Here is a 21,843-nt window from a genome sequence, read left to right as displayed (position 1 = left end):
AAACACATTTCGAACCGAACACTGATTTTGGTAATAAAATTCAATGATTTGCAAGCGTTGCTCGTTAGTAAGTCTATTCATGATGAAATGTCAAAGCATACTGAGCATCTTTCTCTTTGACACCATGTCTGAAATCCCACGTGATCTGTCAAATACTAATGCATGAAAATCCTAACCTCAAAAAAATCACCCGTTAGTTATAACTAAATTTGTACATAATAAACTAACAATACTAACAATTTATTTTGGCTGTATTACCACACTAAGAAAGCATTTGAATACTTTATACAAGTACAAAGTAAAATTTAAGAAAGCTTTCGAAAAGAAGAAAAGCTTTGCAACGAAATAAAGAAACGTGCGCAAAAGAAATAACACACACACAAAAGCACGCACACAATTAAAAGAGCACAGTAATGTACTAACAACCGTTAGATGGCGCCGCGTAAAATATTTATAGTGGCACAAATAAAAATAAATTCGTTTATTTGCTTGTGATACTAGGAGTCAACAAACTTTAGCTTTAAGACGACGATGTTTCTCTTTTTAACCCTGCATAAGTAATGATTTCGCTTTTTACTGAATAAAATAACCAATGAAAATGAAGTGAAAACCGCTTCAGCAGAAAACTTTATAAGAACATAATTTTCAACCACTTTTATGCAAAACCTCTTTTAAATGTGAAGTCTATACGGCTGACATTGGTTATAATTTATACAAAAAAGCGTACAGGGTTAAACTCGAAATTTCAGACAGAGACAGAAAAAGCAAAAGAAAATTACAAAAATTCAAACCGATCCGAATATATCGTTCATGACTTCATGGACCCAGTTAAAATATCAAAGTAGTGAATTTCAATAATTTCCCACAGACAACGATTTTTTTTAATATTTGCCAAGGACCTACCATTTATGAAATATTACCTCTTTCAATAATAATTAGAGTTTGGAATAGTTAGTCGCATAAATTGAATCAAATAATTCATATTCATATGAAAAATATTAAATTAAAATGTAGGCTTACATGTAACATAAAACAAGAGGTTTATTACTAATCCATATTTTTAAAAGTTAACAAGTTTACAGATTAAAAACAGTAATTTTTACTTATTAATAAACAGTTTTAATAATTTGAAAATAGTTAAAAAAGTAATATTTATAACGGAGTATGTATTCTTATATAATAAATTACATGTACTCATATTTTTCACATTAAAACCCTTCATTATTAAATTTCCCGAGGTAATTAACAATTTCAGGCAACATATCAGTATTTTCACCGAAATTCTCGCACTATGGTAGCTATGCATAATTGGTTTAAATGTCGATAAAATATGCCCGAGGATAAGCGAGACACACATACCATTCTTTACATATCCCCAACCGCTATGCACGGTGGGAACCATTCAAGCAATTTGTGGATATTTTAATACCGGAGCGCAATTAAAAATAAATGAATGCGTAGTTGTGTTTTTTGGGACTCATTTACGACGCTCGTCTTATATGTGTGATATGTGTGAGAAGGAAAGAAAGTGTTTGTAACTCCCATTAAAATTTTTTCAGCATTTTAAGCAACTTTATTCGAATCGGTTCCTTGTATAATGCCAAATAACGCTAGATATGGAAAAAAAAGATATAAATGAATCGAAGAAACGCTTTAAGGCTATTAGAAATATATTGAAACTATTGATTTCGATTCCATCCAATTCGCTTATACAACTCAAGGGTTGTAGCAGTCATCGATAGTGTTTTTTAAAGATTTCAACCTTACCTTCTTTCAGAGAATTCTGCAAATTGGCAGTCGGCAAAATGTTTAGCACCAGTCCTTACAACATTGATACCTTGCAGTAAAGAAATAACACTTTTGAACCTCCCATGTTCTAGTCAGTTGTTCACCAAACCTCACCATGTGATATCTATAAATTCGATTAATCTAATCTTTCTAAAGACCAATCTCAGAGTCCTAGAGCCTTGTTTGTTGTCATCTGTGGCACAAATGTTAGCCCTCAACAATTATAAAATAAATGTTTACCGAATAAACGACGTCAGAGCATCACAGTGCAATGCACCCGATTGCTGATTTCCATTTAAATCGAGATTTTAATATTACATAACGCACATGTGAACATTTTCGCACAATTAATGATTTATTATGGCTGCGTCAATTTATTCAAAAAATTTAATATTCAATTAAGTATTTAAAATACTTGTGTATACAAGACTATACATTGTAGTACAAGTTGAATGCGTGAAATTTATAGCGAAAAAATATATTCAGCTCTTATTGAGCTTACATTCAGCAGATTTACGATTATTTATCTTAGCCATTTAAAAATTAACATTTAAAGGTTTACGTTTGCAAATACTCATCGGCAATTGCGCTTGTGTGTGTGTGTGAGCACAAATACAAATACCATCACATTAACATATGCATATATGTATGTGCGCATGTGTGGCATACAAGCGTTAATATTAAAGGCATTTGCATATGTATTTGTTTGTAAATTATTGTTTAATGCTTATTACTGTTTAATGTGCGGCAAATGTGTGGGTGTGCATGCGTGTGTGTACTTGTGCTTGTGGTATGTTTGTTAAGACACATTTAATGAGTCAAAGGGAGGACCCTTTGTTGCACGGTTGTTCCATGTATTTACGGCACAATACCCAAACTGTCATCAGCACGTTGACACTTCGGCTGTTTGTTTAAATGCTTAAAATGTTAATGTTTAATTGCTTTTCGCTTTTTATGCAAAACTTTAATTATACAATTCATTAAAAATGAAAACACAACCGTTAAATGCCACACAAATGCATTTGGTCCACTCGTATTTTGTTTGTCCTGTCCTGCCTCACTTTTCATTGCATATTTTTTAATCTCTCTCCAATAATGGGTTGCTTTTGTGATTTTAAATTAAAATTCATTGAAGAGTCTCATATAATTGTAAATATTCATGTTTTGAAAATTGCTCCGAGGCAAATTAATGAGTGCGCTATCTATGGTGCAAAATTAATTTTACGATCATTTACAAAAGAAGAAAGCGTTTAATTCAATTTTTCACTGATGACTTTCTTTGTTTCCTTGTTTGGTAATTTGAATTGTATAAAGCAATTAATTGCATATATTGCATAAATAATTTTTAATTTCATCTTTTAAAGAAGAGTTGTCGCATTCCGATATAATTCAAAAACAATTTGACCACTGAAATAGCATATTTGCCTGAAAGTATGCTACTATTTTTACTGTGGTTCTCATAATCTCATTACAATCATTGTTTGTGACACTGGGGTACTTAGAAATACCCCGCTATACAGTAGACGGCACTAATCAAAATATTTCAAATTACTACACACTAGCAATGTAGACAGCTTGCATTCCCTTCCCATTTTCAGTACACAATATCCTTGAAGTAGGGCTTAAATTGTAATTTGTCAAATAACCCATATTTGTACCTGACGTGTTTCCCCCTAACCAATTAACCAAATTAAAAATATCCAACTTGCCGTCAGCTGACCTTAGACAGATCATATAAAAAAATTCAGGGTGGTGAGACATAATAATACCTTAGAAAAATTGATATTTGTGCAATTTTTTTAATTCTCAAAAGAAAAAAAACTATAGCTTTATTCGGAGTATGCAGTTATGTTCATTAATGTTTTATTTCTATTTGTCGCACAAAAAATTGACGACATCACTGTGCTCATAGTACCGTTAGTCTAAGTCCAATATGCAAATCGGGTCGCTTCATAGCAAATAGGTATATGTGCAAAACGTTTTTTTTTTCGCGGTCGTGGTGTCAACATCTCGACTATTGGAATAAAAATTACTAACGAAGATGTAAGCAATAATTGAAAAATAATTATATGTATATAAAAAAACAACTAACTTTCATGTAAGCTAAAAATACCACTTGGCACCGAATTTCGAACAGATCAAGATTGAGATTATGACACAGATGTTTAAAAAAAAAAATATGTAAATACTGCTGAAGTAATGTGGCATTGAAAAACCATACGAAACTTTTTAGAAATCCCGTAGAATACAAAAAACATAAGCGTAAGGACCAAAATCTTCGATAAATGAACGTACCAAATGTAGGGATGCATACATCGTAAAATGAAACATCGATGGTTCGATGTATCGATGTTTCTTCAAAACCCATCGAAATCAAAAACATCGGCCATTAAAACATCGATACATCGAAACATCGATGTATTTTAACTTTTTTAACTTATTTTAAATTTAGTGTGAAAAGCTAAGAGATACAGAAGCAGAAGCATAAATAAATGAAATGTAGTACGCCTTAAGTTGATACATTTTATTTCACTTAGCATTACATGTCTGTTAAAGCTTTTTCTCAATAAATAACAGAATTTTAAAACAACGACGTGGAAAATTTTTTTCACTGTCATTTCTTCTCGATTTTACTTCTGCGAGATAGTTGCCCTGGGTTTAGGAAACAGTCGTTTACTCGGCACTGAAGAGGCTACAATGTATAAATATTAATAAGCCTATTTATACAACTCCCAAACTCTATTGACTTCTGATTGGTAGGGGTAACAGCCGATACACACTTTCTCTTCAACCTTCCGTCCCTGTAATTGTAGATAAATTTGACAGCTTACATTTCACCTTTTGGTGGACCAAATGTTTATTCTAGTTCCAAACATCAAACTAGTATTCTGTTTCACACTCATCCGAAGATTCCGTTGTATCAGCGCGATTAATTTTCTATGAAACAAAAAAAAAGTATTTCCTGTAGCCCTAGCATCTTTAAAATGAAGTAATTTGAATCTCTGAGCAAACGCAGTAGCTTACGCCAGAATTATGTAAATTGTATAAATAAATAATAAAAGTAACCGCAGGTCCAAGCGCACATTCCCTTAACGAATTCTCCGTATTTTACAAAAATCTAATTCCAATGTAATAAAGCGTATCCAAATAGAGGGTTTCGGGTTAATACCCGAAAAAGTGTGAAGGTGTGAAGTAAAATTTTTATATAAAACATCGATATAAAACATCGACTTAAAACATCGTTGAAAGTGATATCGATGCATCGATGTTTTTAGATTCGAGACATCGATGGCTAACATCGATGCTTTTTGACGAAAACATCGAGTTTCAAAAACATCGATACATCGTTTGCATCCCTAACCAAATGACATATTCGCAAGTTGGGAACTCAGGACATGATGAGTTGCTCCAAATTAAAGCGGAATTTGGTCATTAAGTGCCAAGCGAACGTCTACAACAAATTTTGAAAGGAGAATTAAATTTTAAATATGAATTCAAAGTGTCTAAATCGTGCTTATAAGATCGCCATAAAAACGCATGCATCCCTTTTCGAAAAATAAATATTTAATTTATTACAGCCTCTTTCGTATTTAGTAAAAATTTTCGACCATGTTTCTGACATGAAAGATATTTTTCAAAACGTGTATTCGGTTCGGAAATGGACGACGCAAAACTGTGGAACATGAACTGAGCCATTACAAAGCCAAGTAGGCACAAACCCTCGTAATACAAAAGAACAGTCTTTTGGAACATAATTCTTAAGATAACTTTAAAAATCAGAAGTCAATACATACTTTATAATTTTTTATACTTTTGAATTTAGTTTATTTAAGCATGAGCATTTAATTTAAATAAGTAACTGATTACTTTCTATATATATATATATACATATATGCTGAGTAAAGTGCTCTCCTGCCAGCTGTTGAAAATTGTGCAAATATTGAATAATATCATTAAACCGTTCGGCGAATGCAAACACTTCAAATCCATTTGCAAAGTCAATATTTAATTAAAGTAATGTCCAAATGTGAAAAAATGTGTGTCATGAAAACTGTTTGCTAAGCAATAAAAATATACATATGAAGTGTATGATTTATTAAATTTTCTTTTTTTTTATTGGGTTTTAATAGTTGACAGTGCGCTTGCATGCCACTGTAAACAGTTAGGCTGTAATGAGCTGAAAATCAACGCTGTAATTTGAAATGTGTGGATTTTATTTATTACTTGCGCTCTTATTTCAAAGCTTAATAAATAACTTTATTTAATTATTATTATTTATTACAAAAAATATTACAACTAATGCGACTCGCGAAAAAAATACTCGACAATGGTGCACCTATGGGAAGTACTTTGTATGTAAAAATATAATATATAATATCATTTCAGTTTTTATTAAAATATTACAAAAAAACGTATTAAGTATGTACGTGTGTGTGTGTGTAAATTATATCATATTTCTACATTGCAAACTGCTGCAAATACACTTTCCATTTAATCATTGTGCATATAATTGCATTGGTTTTTTATTTATGGCTTTTAATTAAAAATATTATTTTATCTTATTTTGCAGGCATGTTAATGTCCATTTAGTTAGCTTTTTTGCGATTTTAATATCAACTGACGGTTCAAAAAGTTTTATATATAAATACATGTATTCTATTTTTTATTATTTTTTCGCTTTACAGTGTATAATCTTAGCAAAAGGTTGACTTAAAACTAGAATTAACATTCATTGTTAGCAGCTTGATGGCGAAAAAAACAGCTGGCGTTTAAAACAAACTCAACAACTAATTATCTATGTAGTTGTTGTTGCTACTGGATTGTCATGCTGTTTGGTTAATTTTACACTCCATTGCAAATCGCATGCACAAACGGCAAAGGTGGGTTGAATGATGCATTGAAATTTGTGATACTGAAACCGTTGCGTGACGGCATTACTCGCTGGAGGTTTTCATTGCCTTGCAAACGCCAACATAACCTCCAATGTGCTACAACTGTTTCGTTTCCTTCCATCGTCTATTTTATTGGTATTTTGTTCACAATGCGATTTTTATATTTTTCTCTTTCGGTATTTCCATACTTTTTATTACATTTCATATAATATATATTTTTTATTTAATACAAAAATCATTTAAATTGAGAGTTACGTGTGTAAACATCCAATTAAATTTATATAAAATATAACTTCTTTAAACAAATACAAGTGTACAAGCATACGCACATCTGTGTCTATGTATGTATGTCTGAGTGTGTGTGTATACATCAAAGCGCATAAATTTAAAATCTAAATTGTCCCAATTTCCCTCGCTCATTGTGGTACACGCGTAACGGTGAATAATTAGAATTGCCATTCAGCGCCGCACCAGCGCTGGTGCTGCCCTGTCCGGTGCTGCCGGCCCCATTGGTGCCGTTGCTGAAATTCTGCGATGCCGAACCGGAAATCAGCTCCTCGATATGCTGTGACTTGGCTGTGCAACGCGGCGCCAAAATCAAATTGTAAATGATAAAGTAAACGAGCGCAATGATGCAGGCAGCAATCGCCAACCACTGATGGATAGCCTGTGCGTCCGCTGTTGGCACCTTGTCGTCGCGCGCCAAACCAATGACAGCGCCCAAGCCCTTGCCTGTAAAAATAGCATAAGTGGATAATGAGAGTTTTTGGAAGTGATTCTAAGTAGATTTGAAAGATTGTAATTGTCTCATCAAACGTGTTCGATCCGTATCGATCTAAAAGTACCAGCTGGTAGTAATCACAATCTTATATGAACCTTCTGTAAACTCACCGAAAGCTCATAACAGCCATTTTCTCGTAAAATTTACTGTTCGAAAGTCTTCTGTTTAAAAATATACCGTAAAGCACATGCGAAGTAATTATAGCTTCTCTAACACTACAAAGTCAAACTGTGTCTTCATGTTCGCCTTATTGCTAATCTCTATTATTGCACTTAAAAACTTAACGGTACTTACCAATGCCGAAGAAGGCCAACACAGCCACTGCCTGTCCGGTCGCTGTTAGCTTCCTAGGCATAGCATGTCGCATATACAGTATAATGGTTATCCATACAACACCGATGACGACCGGCTCAATTGCCTCCATGACAACGGTCAACCATTCGGTGCCTTCACCACTCAACGCCGTGAAACGTATGACGAAAACCGCAAAACCGGCGATAAAGATATTCGAATGTCCACAATATTCAATGAATTTGTCCACATTGAAGAACAGCACCAACACCAGGATCAAGCCGGAATAGGTGACCGCATACGTGTCACTGAATGTCCATTTGAGGAAGCTATGTATGCTGCTCCAAAATGTGCCGAACAGTATGGCGACCAATGTAAGTACGAAAATTTCCGGACTATAACGGCGTATGGCTGACATGGGATAAACCAACATGCCGGTCTTTGTATGCCACCACCACTCGGGCGGACTGAGCGGCATTTGTGAGGCAAAGAGCAACACTAATGCACCGATGAGTAGACACACAATGACAAGTATTAGTGCCACCAGAGCAGCATCGTGTTGTGAATCGCTGGCGAAGGCAAACAAATCGATGGGCGAGAAGAGTAGCACATAGCCGATAGCGCCCCAGACATATTGACGACACACCTCACCGCGTCCCTCTGACGTTTCGCGTACAGCTATAACGATGGCAGTATTGAGCAGTGTCAGTGCGGCCATCACAAAGATATCGCCCAACAGACGGATGGCAGTGTAACCGCCCAACGTGGCATCCAAGTCCCCAGTAATCTATTTGCGGTTGAGAGTGAGTGAGTGAGAGAGAGAGAATGAAGTGAACGGGAAAAACGAGATTAAATGAGTATGACTGACATGTTGCAGACAAGCGGTATGCGCGCGCGCTCTTCGTATTACTTACTTTAATGCATTCACTATCGGCCAATACACTGCCTTTGCTGTCGTAAGGATCAATCACTTGGCATTCAATCATCGGTTTGCATGCGGTGCCGTTCTTGATGTCGTTCATGTGCTTAATCTGTTTGAGTGGTATATTACACTGGAAGCCATCTGAAATGTGATAAACAGTATACAGGTGAATTGGTTGCCCCGTGACCAAGGAAATGTATGGATATTGCCAAAAATTCATCCACCACAGTATGTATGTCCATTTGTGTTTGTGTGTGTTGGAAGTGTTGGTCGCTGTTTATACTTGCAAATTGCCTGTCATTACATTTGCACGTTCGTAAATTTGTTTGCTTTCAGACACATGTCTGTGTGTGTATATAAATAAGTGTTTATTCGTGTGCTGTGTTCATTGAAGGTGATAATGATGAGGTGAGTGCCGATGTAGCTGGTGATTAGTTAGTAGTTGATGACATGATTGCTGGTTGACACAGTTGTTTACAAATCACCAAATTGACACGAATATTTGTTGTCACTAATTGAAAGTGTTTGCAAAACACTTGTGACCTGGCTATTTACAACAATGCATTTTGCGCCAGATTTGACACCCACACACTCATGTGGGCTGAGGTTGAGGTTGGCATTTATTAGTACAAAGGAAGGACAATTGCATACAAAAGGGGAGCAAAGTGCCTAAATTTCAAGCACAGATTGACATTTATGTATTAAAACGTCTATTAGTGTGTGGGCAGATCTAAAAAGAAGAAGATTTAGTGCAAGGTTTATCTTACGATTTTCTTGTTTATCCAGAAGAAATCGTTAAAAAAAATAATCATTTGTCAATACCAACTCCTCAGAAATTTTTTGTGATGTGATGTGATGTGATGCCCTTTCGCACAGCCAAATTAATTGATCAATTAAAATTTTAATTGAGAAACTAGTTTTTTCCTTTCGCACTGCTGGCTACACCATAATCGATCAGCTGTTATACACTTTTGTTTTTGGTGTTCATAAGAAGTTGGTAAGTTTCAACAGTTGGTTTCTATTTTCTCAATAACCACAGCCATTATTTCAAGCAGCGGCATCTACCGTCGAGTATTAATAAGGCTACTTTATAAAAAAAATAATAAAAGCTAAATTTACAGCGTGGAGAACAACTCGCAGACAAATAACGTGTAAGAAATTACAAGAGTTGCAATTAATTTTCAACTCGATTAAAAATTAATGCAGAAAAATTAGATTTTTATTTTATATGGTAAATCCTTTTGAATCAGCGCTTTAATCGAGCAAAGGCCGTTTAATTGATCAATATGTGTGCGAAAAGACTACAAATATATTCATCTGTGCTGAAAAAATCGAAAATTTTTGGTAATATTCGCAATTCCAAGAATAGTCCAAGGGATTGGGATTTGGCCCGCTATTCAGCGTTGACTAGTAGAATAAGTTTTTGAAAATAAGCTTCATATTTACATGTGCCTAAAAGTATGCTACAGTAATTTAATATTAATTTTTTTCATAGTTTATGTTAATAGCATTAGCAGTACTGTTAATAACAGTAATGTTGAAAGAGCGGGAATTTTCAATCTATGTTAATCTATATGAAATTTATGAAAAAATGTTTTTTTTTTTAATATTTGGTTCTTGCATACGAACTGTTGAAGTGATTTTTGTGTCGTTATATTCTGGTATCTAATTTACTGTTGCTATTTGTGTCTGTATTTACTACTCACCCAAAGGATACTTGCACCACTCGGCGCTATGTGTGTCGTTATCTCTGCTGTTATCCGCAGCGCGTAGTACCGAATTTACAACAATATTATTGGTGTCATGAGTGTAGACATGGCAATTCTTCACCACGGTCTCACCGCTGTCTGTCTTCTCTGTGAGACACAAATGTGGTGGCTCCACATAAACCTTCTGTGGTGTGACATCATTCACAGCACGCTCGACACGTTGATGTTGTTGTAGTTGAACCTCAGCACTCAACAGTTCACCGCCGTATTCAGCCGAACCGCCAATTGCACGCCGCTCACGCAAGCTTTCCGTTGACGTCGCTACAGATTCATCTTCATAGTCAAACTCTGAGCTCTGTTCAGTTGAGGGCAATGGTGTGGGTATACCGTCAAACCATGGCGTGTACAAATTCTCATATTTGGTGGGATCTTGGCAAGTGTAGGTGCAGCGTGTCAAATTCACATTGCCCACCTTCTCCTTCCAACTGTGACAGGTGGCATCTTGGGAGCAACGTTCCTGAAATATGACTGCACCATGCAAATCACAACCGAAACTGACAAGCGGACGACGTGCTTCTTCCCTCTTCACTTCGGGTATGGCGAAGAGGCAAGCGTACACAATGACAGCTAGTATCAGAAAGATGGCAGTGAGGAAGCGTAGTATACGACCGAAATTTGTGGCATTCTTAGCGGCCAAACGATCAGCCAGTGGTCCGGCAATCAACGGACCAAGTATGGAGACGAATGGCGCAATAATGCTGATGCGGCGATACTCGTTGAAATTTAGGCCGAGCAACAGTGGTTTGGTGGCATGCAGAACGTGCAGCGCGGTAATGCCTGTGGCATGGAAATTAATTATAAATTGCAATATTTTAAAGTTTAAATTTATGACTTCTACTTACCACTGATGACGAAGAACACGACCACTTTGAGCGAAATGAGACTTTTATTGATGCGCGGCTTGTCGCGTGTTGCGCCCATTTTGAGTGTGTTGTTGTTATAGTTTGCTTCAACTTATTATTTATTTTTATATTTAACTTAAAGTACAGCAATTAAAATGGTTGCTAGTGGTTTAACAGGACAGACTGCGTTAACAGTGCTTTTGAGTACTTTAGACTGGCAGGATCCGTTAGTTTTTGTTTTCAGCAAACAACAGTCGAAATGCCTCGGAAGCAAAATTTTAGTGACGAACTTCGTTCATTATTTTATTGTATTTTTTATCGGAATCGTTCGGATTTTCTGCAACCAACTTGCTGGAAAAAAGAAGGAAAGTTAAATAAGTTCTTTTTAATTTTTAATTATGGTATGGCTTTTATGAAAAAGGAAATATATGATTACAACAACAATATGCATTTTGAAATATTTGAGTATATTATTCACAACTTGCGGTCAATTTGCGGCATTCAAGTAGCCGCCGATGTTATTATTATGGACCAGTACTGGTAACATAATAAGGTATATCACGGATTGGGTCAGTACATTGCACGACTTAGACATGCGCTAAATTTTACGTTTTTGTATATATGTATCTGCAGATGTTGGTGACTATAAATCAAACAATATCAATTTTTTAGATCTCATTAATTTGAATTATGCAATTATGTTCCTGAAAAGGAATTCACACCGCAATAACCGTTTTGGTCAAACAGATATTGAAACAAAATATATTTATATTCATGACAGCGAACTTAGACGGACTAATTCGGAGATATTTGAAAAAAATATTTTTAATAAAAAAATTTCACAAGACTTAACTAATTTGAAGTATTCGACGTTATCGATTCAATTCCATATATTTTACATTTCATATATATTCTAATTATCTAGATGGCTAAGTTTAACAATATCAACTTTCTACAACAAACCCTTATACTAAGTATATCTAATATGAAAACATATAAACCACATGCTAGTATAATATCACCAATTCGACCACAAAGGTTGCACAAAACCACCCACTTAGCTTTGAAAGCACAACATTACGGAAATGACCTTTATATCCGACTCGCATCAAAGTGTGTAATCTGAGACTTCATTAAAACGTGTGCAATTAAACCAAATCTCAGCTTAACAGCAAGTGGCTTAGTTGCGGTTAGGTTGTTCATAACACCAGGCAGAAACTATTATTTACTCAAGCACCTGTTGTAACAGCTGTGGTGCAGACTAACTACAACAAGAAATTATGCCTACATTTGCAATACAATTGTTGTTGTTTATGTTTTATGCACTAAATATGTACATATATATATTATATATGTATGTGGTCGAAGTATACGTTTTGTATAACTAATGACATTAATGAGCTGAATTCATACAGTGTGTGTGTAAATGCTTTTGCTGCACAGATCAACAGACAAATGTGTTATCAACAACAAGTAGATATATACAAAATTAGTGTATGACATATTAATGACGAGATAATTGCGCTTGACTAGACAAGCTCTCTAAACATTTTGAGGTTATTAATAATCACTCATATTTGCTAAGTGACTGTTTATTTTAAAAATTATTAGGATTATGCGTCTAAAAGTTAATGCTACACTGGTGAACATGTGCTTAGTTGCACAAATTCACTATGCCACTTATGTTTCTATGGATTATATGTTTATACGCTCTTAGCGGAAGAGGTTGGGCTTCACTATTTAGCATTTTATGTAATTATATTCATATATGTAGTCGCATACATCTAAAATGTTTGCAGTTTGAAATGAATAAAGAATATAATTTTTAATGCAGAAGTAAGAATAATTTCATTCTAAAAGTAACAAATTACTAACATTAATACTCTCCTCCCTTATCTCCAGTGTTCTCTTGAATATTACTTCTTTAAAAGAAAATCGCCGAGCTTAAAGCCAAAGGCTACTCTATAGTATCGAATATTTTAATTCTCGCAATTATCGGGGTATTGTCCTCAATGACAGCTTTGTTGAATAATAAACTCAAATTTTCTAAAAAATATGATTTTCTTTAATACGATACAAACTATTCATTTTGCCTAGAATTGACAATTAAAACCTTTTAATCGATAAACGGCATGCCGTCAACTGACAGTTTAAATTATGGAAGTCGTAAAAGTGACAATATGTTCGAACGATATGCATCACTCAGTTGTCACTAGTATTTATTGTGTGTGCTTTTCATCAATTATTTATTTATTTATTTTTATTGCGAGTTTGCAATAATTTAGAACGGTGGTGTTACTGATGATGACATAATTTGTATGTGCGAAAGGGTGTCAGTGTCAATTTAATTACATAATTTAACAAAAAAAGTAGTTGATGTATTGGAACTACGCGTAACGGTAACAGTGTCATACACAAGTGTGTAATTCGAAATGAAAATAGTATTAATGTGACCCCAGAGAGCAACTGCGAACTGAACATTAATTGAAAATGTAGCGCCAATAAAAATTCTATCACACACACACACGCACCGAAAGCAGCTCGATATTTATGCATTTATTATACAATACAATTCAACAGATCGCATTTTGTTATTTTGTTTTCTCATCTGCCAATAATTAACAAGTATTTAACAGTGTATTTCAATCAATTGTCGAAGTGAATGTCTCCCAACGGACAACAACAAAAGCAACAAACACAAAATGCATTAGCTCTACTTTCTATGTTCGAGCGTGTGTCTGTGATAAGAGTTGTATTCTGCTATAATGATAGTTAATAATTACGCTTGTTGTTGTTGTTGTTGTTGGGTGTCGCCAGCGCGTAGGCACGTTCTAGGCGTGTCCGTCACTATGTCTATCAGTCTATCAGCCACCAACACGTCGTCTTGCGCCCATAAATCACTGACGCTGACTCAATGCAATTTTATTACTTGTAAGCTTATGAGTGCAACAAACAATCAACACAACAACAAAACACAAAAGGCAACATTTGTCGTTTGAAAAATTAATTCAATAAACACAATTAATGTGCACATTCAGCAGAACTGCGCTGCCACTGGGTGTGTGTGTGAGGAAGTTTGTTGCCCGCCAATGTTGGCAATCGCGCAGCAGAAGTATTGCAACACTCAATTGTAGAAAGTCTGTTGGTTGTGCTGCAAGCAGAATGAAATGAGAAATACTGGGGAGTTGTTGTTGTTGTTGCATACCTTAAATGAACTCGCAGACATGTGTAAGTAAATGACAAAAGAGAAAATGAGTGTCTGCTTAAATATTTATAGTGGCTGCTTATTTTGTTGTTGTTTCGTTTTTCATTCGCCTCTTCACTTATTAAAATGCCTTCCGTACAAAAGGAAAGTGTCATTGTGCGCTTAAGTGGTCTGCTAAACTTTTGCCACTTGTGTTTAATTTAATAACATTTGTAGTGTCTGACATGGATTAAGCGTACATAGCTACATATTTATGAACATATAATAATGTTGGCATATTGTAATTTATGAGTGTGTGTGCTAAGCCAAAAATGGAGATTTAGAGCGATTGCTGTTCTGGAAGTTTATTATAATTTATTGTTTATTATTAGAGTGGCTTACCTTAACCTCATTATTCAAAGAATATGTCATCGAGAGATTAAATACACTTCAAATATCAAAATTAATACGATAAAGACTAATGTCAATAGCAAATATGTGTAACGTCATAATATCAGAAGTCTATAAAACTAAATGTCAAATTTTATGCCTGAGATGAGGTGAGAAATTACATAATATTAGTTAAGAAATATAGCATCAAATTGCAATACATTCATATGGCAAATATTCAGTTTAAAATTAATCTAAGTATATAAATATGAAAAAAAATGCATAAGAATGACTTTACAATTAAAAAAAATGAGGCTGAACCTTATTGTAAATTTCATGTAAATAAAGCATTCCCATGAATTTTTATTTCCACAAATTCAAGGAAAATTCGTATCATGAATTTAGTGTGAATGAAAAATTATATTAGAATTTCGGCATTCTGTCACGCATATTTATGTTTTGATTTTTTGATGTTTTTTATTGGAGCTATAAAGGAAAATTCAATTTATAAATGCGACTTTTTTAGCATAAAAACATGAATTATCCACATAACAATTATCATTGCCGGTCCGACTTGCGTTCTACACCCCGGAAGAAGTTGTAATGGTGTATTTGAAAAGATCATGCACGGAAAGAACTTAATCGGACGCACGTTGGGTAGCAATCTTGTTCTTTTCTCCAATTGATATCGATGGTGGTCCCATTATATCGAGGGAACTATGTTACTATTCAAATTAATGCACTTTCTCCTTATTTTCTTTGGGAGCTATATTAGGATTTCTACCAAAACCTTTTCCCAACAAGAGAAGGAATACACTAAGATCTTACAGTCTACAGTCCTTTGTGAACTCAGAAAAAACCTAAATAGATATTAGAACTCGTAAATGCGCTGTGTACCGACTACTAATCTGCATAAGCTTTTTACTTCTAAATTCGCAAATTCGCAGGGTGCTTAAAAAAAGTGAGATTCAAGGAATTTTAGTATCGATTTCGCATAGGTGGGGTATTCCATCAGCAAGATGCTTCTGCCTCGTCTTCTTCTAGGAAACTTCTGCAGCTAGCATCCGATAAATTTTTTAATTGGACAATGATCCCTTCAAATAATTCTTGATTATTGAGATCGAAAGCATAGTCGAAGCAATAGAACCGTTGCTACCTTTATAGCATCCACTTGCGCTTTAAAAACGCTAAAATAGTCGTGAAGCGTATTGAAGTCTCCACCACACAAGGGTCCCACCGTATATTAGTTTAACTTTGGTTTTATATAGCCAAAGGGCTACTTAACATACCTAGTCCTTAGTTCATATTAAAAAAGTTGTTAATATTGATTAAATTGTTAATATTTATACTTGTTCCCTGTACATGTGCGATATGTTTGAAACTATAAAAAATGATTTAATTCAGTAAGGAAAAACACTAAAAACCTTAAATGCCATAGTAAAGATGGTGCACTCAAATTTTATACAAAATTTTAATCGGCGTGACTATAGCTTTTCAAGGTTCTAGATATCGAACATTGAAGTGTGCGCCTAATGTTTTAATGAAATTATCGGTAAATGTCGCAGAAATTCTAAGGTAAATCAAAGGAGATGTATTCCCATATATATAATATACTTCATATTCGGATTTCTGTTGGACTTTATAATGTATATGTTAATATGTGAGATATCTTAGCAAAATTGATTGAACGTAAAATCTTGGATATAATAGAGCTTGCATTACATTCGAAATATCGATATAATTTTATTTGAAAAGCAAAATCATACCCATAATTCGCGGATGATTGGCGAGCTCAACGCAACATTTGATCACTAAACCGGATGAAGTGCTCAAACAAGTAATGGATAATACAACAAAAAATTATTATTGATTAATTTGTACTGAGCAAATAGATGAAATTAATTTGACTGAATATCTGAATAATAAAATACGAGCTCTTTTCATAGTTTTTCAATTTTCAATATAGAAGAACTGTCTTAAGGGGTTATATACAGTTAGAATTTTCAAAAAATCTATTTTTTTATACTCTCGCAACAAAGTTGCTAAGAGAGTATTATAGCTTTGTTCACATAACGGTTGTTTGTAACACCCAAAACTAAACGAGTTAGATATAGGGTTATATATACCAAAGTGATCAGGGTGAAGAGTGGAGTTCAAATCCGAATGTCTGTCTGTCCGTCCGTCTGTGCAAGCTGTAACTGGAGTAAAAATTAAGTCGAAAATGAGCAAAATCGGACCACTGCCACGCCCACAAAATGGCGAAAACCGAAAACACATAAAGTGCCATAACTAAGCCATAAATAAAGCTATGGAAATAAAATTTGGTATGAAGGATCGCACTATGAAGGGGCATATGTGGATGTAATTTTTTTGAGGAAGTGGGCGTGTCCCCGCCCCCTACTAAGTTTTTTGTACATATCTCGCAAACCAATAGAGCTATATAAACCAAACTTTCTGCAGTCGTTTTTTTTAGCCACTTCTTAATACATTCCAAAAATGAAAGAAATCGGATAATAACCACGCCCACCTCCCATACAAAGGTTATGTTAAAAATTACTAAAAGTGGGTTAACTCACTAACGAAAAACGCCAGAAACACTAAATTTCACATAAGAAATGGCAGATAGAAGCTGTACTCAGATTTTTTTACAAAATGGAAAATGGGAGTGGCGTCGCCCACTTATGGGTCAAAAACCATATCCCAGGAACTACTCCACCGATTTCAATGAAACTTGGTTTGTAATAGTTTACTTACCTCCCAATGATATGTTCTGAAAATAGACCAAATCGCTTCACAACCACGCCTAATTCCTATGTACCAGAACTTTGAAGACGATCTCAATCGTTTACATTACAATGTATAAAATAAGCACTAGCGAAGATATTGATGCAGAACTTTGCACAAATACTATGTTTATAGTGTGGCAGCCCCATTCTAAAAATCTCCGAATTCGGACCATAGGTTTTTATGGCCCCATATATCGAACACGAGGACCTCGGTGCTTCTAACCTCATATTATGGTTGCCAACTTTCAATGGACTTTATACCATATATATGAAGAATATGTGGGCCAAATTGTCTATTATATAATATAAATAAAGTTAAATAAATAAATTGCGAGAGTATAAAATGTTCGGTTACACCCGAACTTAGCCCTTCCTTACTTGTTTTATTTCATTTTCGTAATCTATAGTAATATTATAAAGCTGAAGAGTTTGTTTGTTTGTTTGTTTGAACGCGCTAATCTCCGAAACTACTGGTTCGAATTGAATAATTCTTTTTGTGTTGCAAATCTATGAAACATCTATGAGATGAGCGCAATTTTCTAGAAGCACTTGACAGAACAATGAAAGATCTGTGGAATAATAATCATCGCTTTGGTGGCGTAATGATACTGTTATTGACAAACACATTCTGTTATTTCGAAACCAACAGCGGCGGAGGAATTGAACGCATGTCTCAAGTCATCGTACTTGTGGCGGCACGCGAAAACCATATGATTGACCATGAATATGCGTGTGTTCCTGCAACAGGATAGCACCGCAGAAGATCTGCAAAGAACTGGGCAAATTCCGGTTAATACTTCTAATGGTTTGATATCAATCCGAACATTAGCCAAATTTATCGTAACTACGATTGGTTGAGTGCACGCAGATTTTTAACTGTCAAAAATACCGATGTCGATGACTTAATCTATACGACTTAAAGTCAACTTCCGGGATATTTGTGTTCATACACATCGATCGATCAGTGAAATTTCTAAATTCTTTGTCATTATAATGCTTTGTCATTTCTTATGCTTCGCAATCTTCAAGCAGCTATCGAATAATGTAATAGTTGCAAGAATTTTTTAAAGGGACTTATAAGGGGGCAGAATGCTTGATTCCACGAATTTCTTTGACTTCCAACGATTTGCCATTTCAGTTCAAACGTATTCAGTTTCCAATGAGACTTGCATTTGGGATGACAATCAACAGGTCTCAAAGACAGTCGCTGGAGGTGTGTGGCATAAATTTAATTCACGAGTTGAAAAATCATCATCTGTACATTTACGCACCGGAACAGAAAACAAAAAATGTTGTTTATTAAGCTGCGTTACATTGAAAAAAAAAATTAGAAAAATCGCAAATAAATGTTTTCCAACACTATACAAATTCAACTTTGTTTTCAAAACAAATAATTTCACGCAGTGCAACGACTGCGGAGTCAGCTAGTGTACATATATTTAAGAATACACACAGAAAATTTCATATCGTTCCGGTGAATATTTTCAAAGTTACAAGCAAATGAAAAATTTGAAAAGGCGTTTCAGAGTGCTTGGAAGTACAAGGTCCAAACTTTAAACGCGTTTTTCTCAAATTGGTGTTTTCAAAGTCGGTGACCAACATTACTCGAAAACGGCTAGACCGATTAGTCTCAAATTCTAACACGACCTTCTTAAATATATTTTTTAGTAATTAATCGAAGACTTTTTCTCTCCGATAAATATTTTTTTTTTTTAAACAATTTAAGGCCGAAATTTCGGTGAAGAATCGATTTTTTTTTTTTTGAGAAACCGCCATTTTGTCAAAAAAATTTATTTTGCTTATTCCTTCGATTAATTACTAGATTTAACATTATTTTAACGAAATCTGTTTGGTTTTTTAATTTCAGATGATCCAGTTCCGAGATATAGTGGTCACCGCAAATGGTCTTTTTTGAGAGGAGCTCCTTGAGATCAGTTGTAGCTCTTTTTCAAATAAATATTTTTACTAGTACTAAGTCTTAAAATACAGTTAAAAGATACCATAATATGTGTATAAATTTTTGGATCAATAAATTAAAAAGTTTTCTCAGAAAAAATTCTGGAAAATTCACTTTTTTTCGGCCGTCTAACTGTATATAACCCCTTAACACACTGATCTTGCACAACATAGCTGTTTTCATTTCATTGCATTAATGTTTCGTTTATGGTTCTGCCACTTTGGCTGTACTTCCAAATCTCTTTAGAAACATTTCACTAAGCGATTTCCTTTATTTTGAGTTTTAACAATTTATAACATATTATTTCAATATTTTAAATATCTACCACTCAGTCTATTCCGTAATATACCAAAATAAAGCTAGAGTAAATATGAAAAGAAAAAACTTGCATAATATTTACATGGATAATCGACTTAAATTAAATTAAATTTAAAACTCGAATTTTCCAATAAGTTAGCGTTGAACAAACAATCCGCATTAAATATGCGCATAACTGCAAATCAAGCGCATGGAACCGGTAATCAGCATAATTACAACACGCCTTTTGTAAAAGATCAACAGCCATAATGACATGTGTATTCAATGGCTCAGTGTGCAACAAAAACAATAACGTCATCATTAATAGCTGACACAAGTAAGCGTAATGAGTTATACAAACAACAACAACAATGGTGATAATAATAAATGACGTGACAATATCTATTATAGAGCAACAATGATACACACACTCAAATACAAATACATACAAATATTTGTATGTCATAATAGCAATTACACTAACAAAACGCTTAATACCTTAATGCATGTTTGCATGGAAATATTCTTGTTTAGACACACAAATATTCATAAATACGCATAGAGTAAATCATATTCGAGTGAATGTTTGTTTGCTGGTGTTGGCTTTGAAATCACATCATCAACGGAAGAAACTAAGCGATAGATACGCCCACAACATCAGTAGGCAATACATAAATAATAAGCGTGAACGATATGCTTTGTAAGACAAACGCGATATAAGCGAGTACAAATGTGTGTATGGCAGAGTGATCGCATCTGTACGACAAATAGCGGAGGCTGAGCGTGAGCAATGAGTAAGAATCCAATGCCATCAGATACTCTTATAAATACCTACATATATATGTTGGTAAGTATGTATAAATTTGTACAAAAACAAGTAAGGAAGGGCTAAGTTCGGGTGTAACCGAACATTTTATACTCTCGCAATTTATTTATTTAACTTTATTTTTATTATATAATACACAATTTGACCCACATATTCGTCATATATATTGTATAAAGTCCATTGAAAGTTGGAAACCATAATATTAGGTTAGAAGCACCGAGGGCCTCATGTTCGATATATGGGGCCTTAAAAACCTATGGTCCGATTTCGGCGATTTTTAAAATGGGGCTGCCACACGATCAACATAGTATTTGTGCAAAGTTTTGCATCGATATCTTCACTAGTACTTACTTTATATATTGTAAAGTAAACGATTCAGATCATCTTCTAAGTTCTGGTATATAGGAAGTAGGCGTGGTTGTGAAGCGATTTGGCCAATTTTCACAACATATCATTGGGATGTAAGGAAACTATTACAAACCAAGTTTCATTGAAATCGGTCGAGTAGTTCCTGAGATATGGTTTTTGACCCATAAGTGGGCGACGCCATGTCCATTTTCCACTTTGTAAAAAAATCTGAGTGCAGCTTTCATCTGCCATTTCTTATGTGAAATTTAGTGTTTCTGACGTTTTTCCTTAGTGAGTTAACCCACTTTTAGTAATTTTCAACCTAACTTTTGTATGGGAGGTGGGCGTGGTTATGATCATATTTCTTTCATTTTTGGACTGTATTAGGAAGTGGCTAAAAAAAACGACTGCAGAAAGTTTGGTTTATATAGCTTTATATTTAGTTTTGGGTGTTGGTTTGCGAGATATGTACAAAAAACTTAGTAGGGGGCAGGGCCACGCCCACTTCCCCAAAAAAAATTACATACAAATATGCCACTTCATAGTGCGATCCTTCATACCTAATTTTATTTCCATAGCGTTATTTATGGCTTAGTTATGGCACTTTATGTATTTTCGGTTTTCGCCATTTTGTGGGCGTGGCAGTGGTCCGATTTTGCTCATTTTCGAAAGCAACCTTCCTATAGCGCCAAGAAATAAGTGTGCCAAGTTTCATCAAGATATCTTAATTTTTACTCAAGTTACAGCTTGCACAGACGGACGGACGGACA

At 34.5% G+C, this 21,843-nt stretch overlaps 1 protein-coding gene across 7 annotated transcripts in view; it reads right to left on the bottom strand.

The window, feature by feature from the left end:
- Positions 1 to 6,198: 6,198 nt before the first annotated feature.
- Positions 6,199 to 21,843, bottom strand: part of Mfsd6a_1 (Major facilitator superfamily domain-containing protein 6-A) — a 53,719-nt gene continuing 38,074 nt past the window's right edge. For 4 of the 7 annotated variants that reach the window (XM_054228642.1, XM_054228640.1, XM_054228641.1 and 1 more), the window contains 5 exons: positions 11,286 to 11,636; positions 10,381 to 11,220; positions 8,667 to 8,815; positions 7,756 to 8,539; positions 6,199 to 7,412 (listed from right to left, as the gene is read on the bottom strand). In XM_054228642.1, the coding sequence (XP_054084617.1) occupies positions 7,066 to 7,412; positions 7,756 to 8,539; positions 8,667 to 8,815; positions 10,381 to 11,220; positions 11,286 to 11,364 (2,199 nt within the window). In that variant the 5' untranslated portion in view covers positions 11,365 to 11,636 and the 3' untranslated portion in view covers positions 6,199 to 7,065. The remainder of the gene's footprint in view (positions 7,413 to 7,755; positions 8,540 to 8,666; positions 8,816 to 10,380; positions 11,221 to 11,285; positions 11,637 to 21,843) is intronic. The other 3 variants (XM_054228644.1, XM_054228645.1, XM_054228639.1) reach the window with 1 other exon arrangement.

This window comes from Zeugodacus cucurbitae, chromosome 4 (genome assembly GCF_028554725.1).
Source record: "Zeugodacus cucurbitae isolate PBARC_wt_2022May chromosome 4, idZeuCucr1.2, whole genome shotgun sequence".
Taxonomy (NCBI): domain Eukaryota; kingdom Metazoa; phylum Arthropoda; class Insecta; order Diptera; family Tephritidae; genus Zeugodacus; species Zeugodacus cucurbitae.
This window is presented reverse-complemented; position numbering and strand designations above follow the sequence as displayed.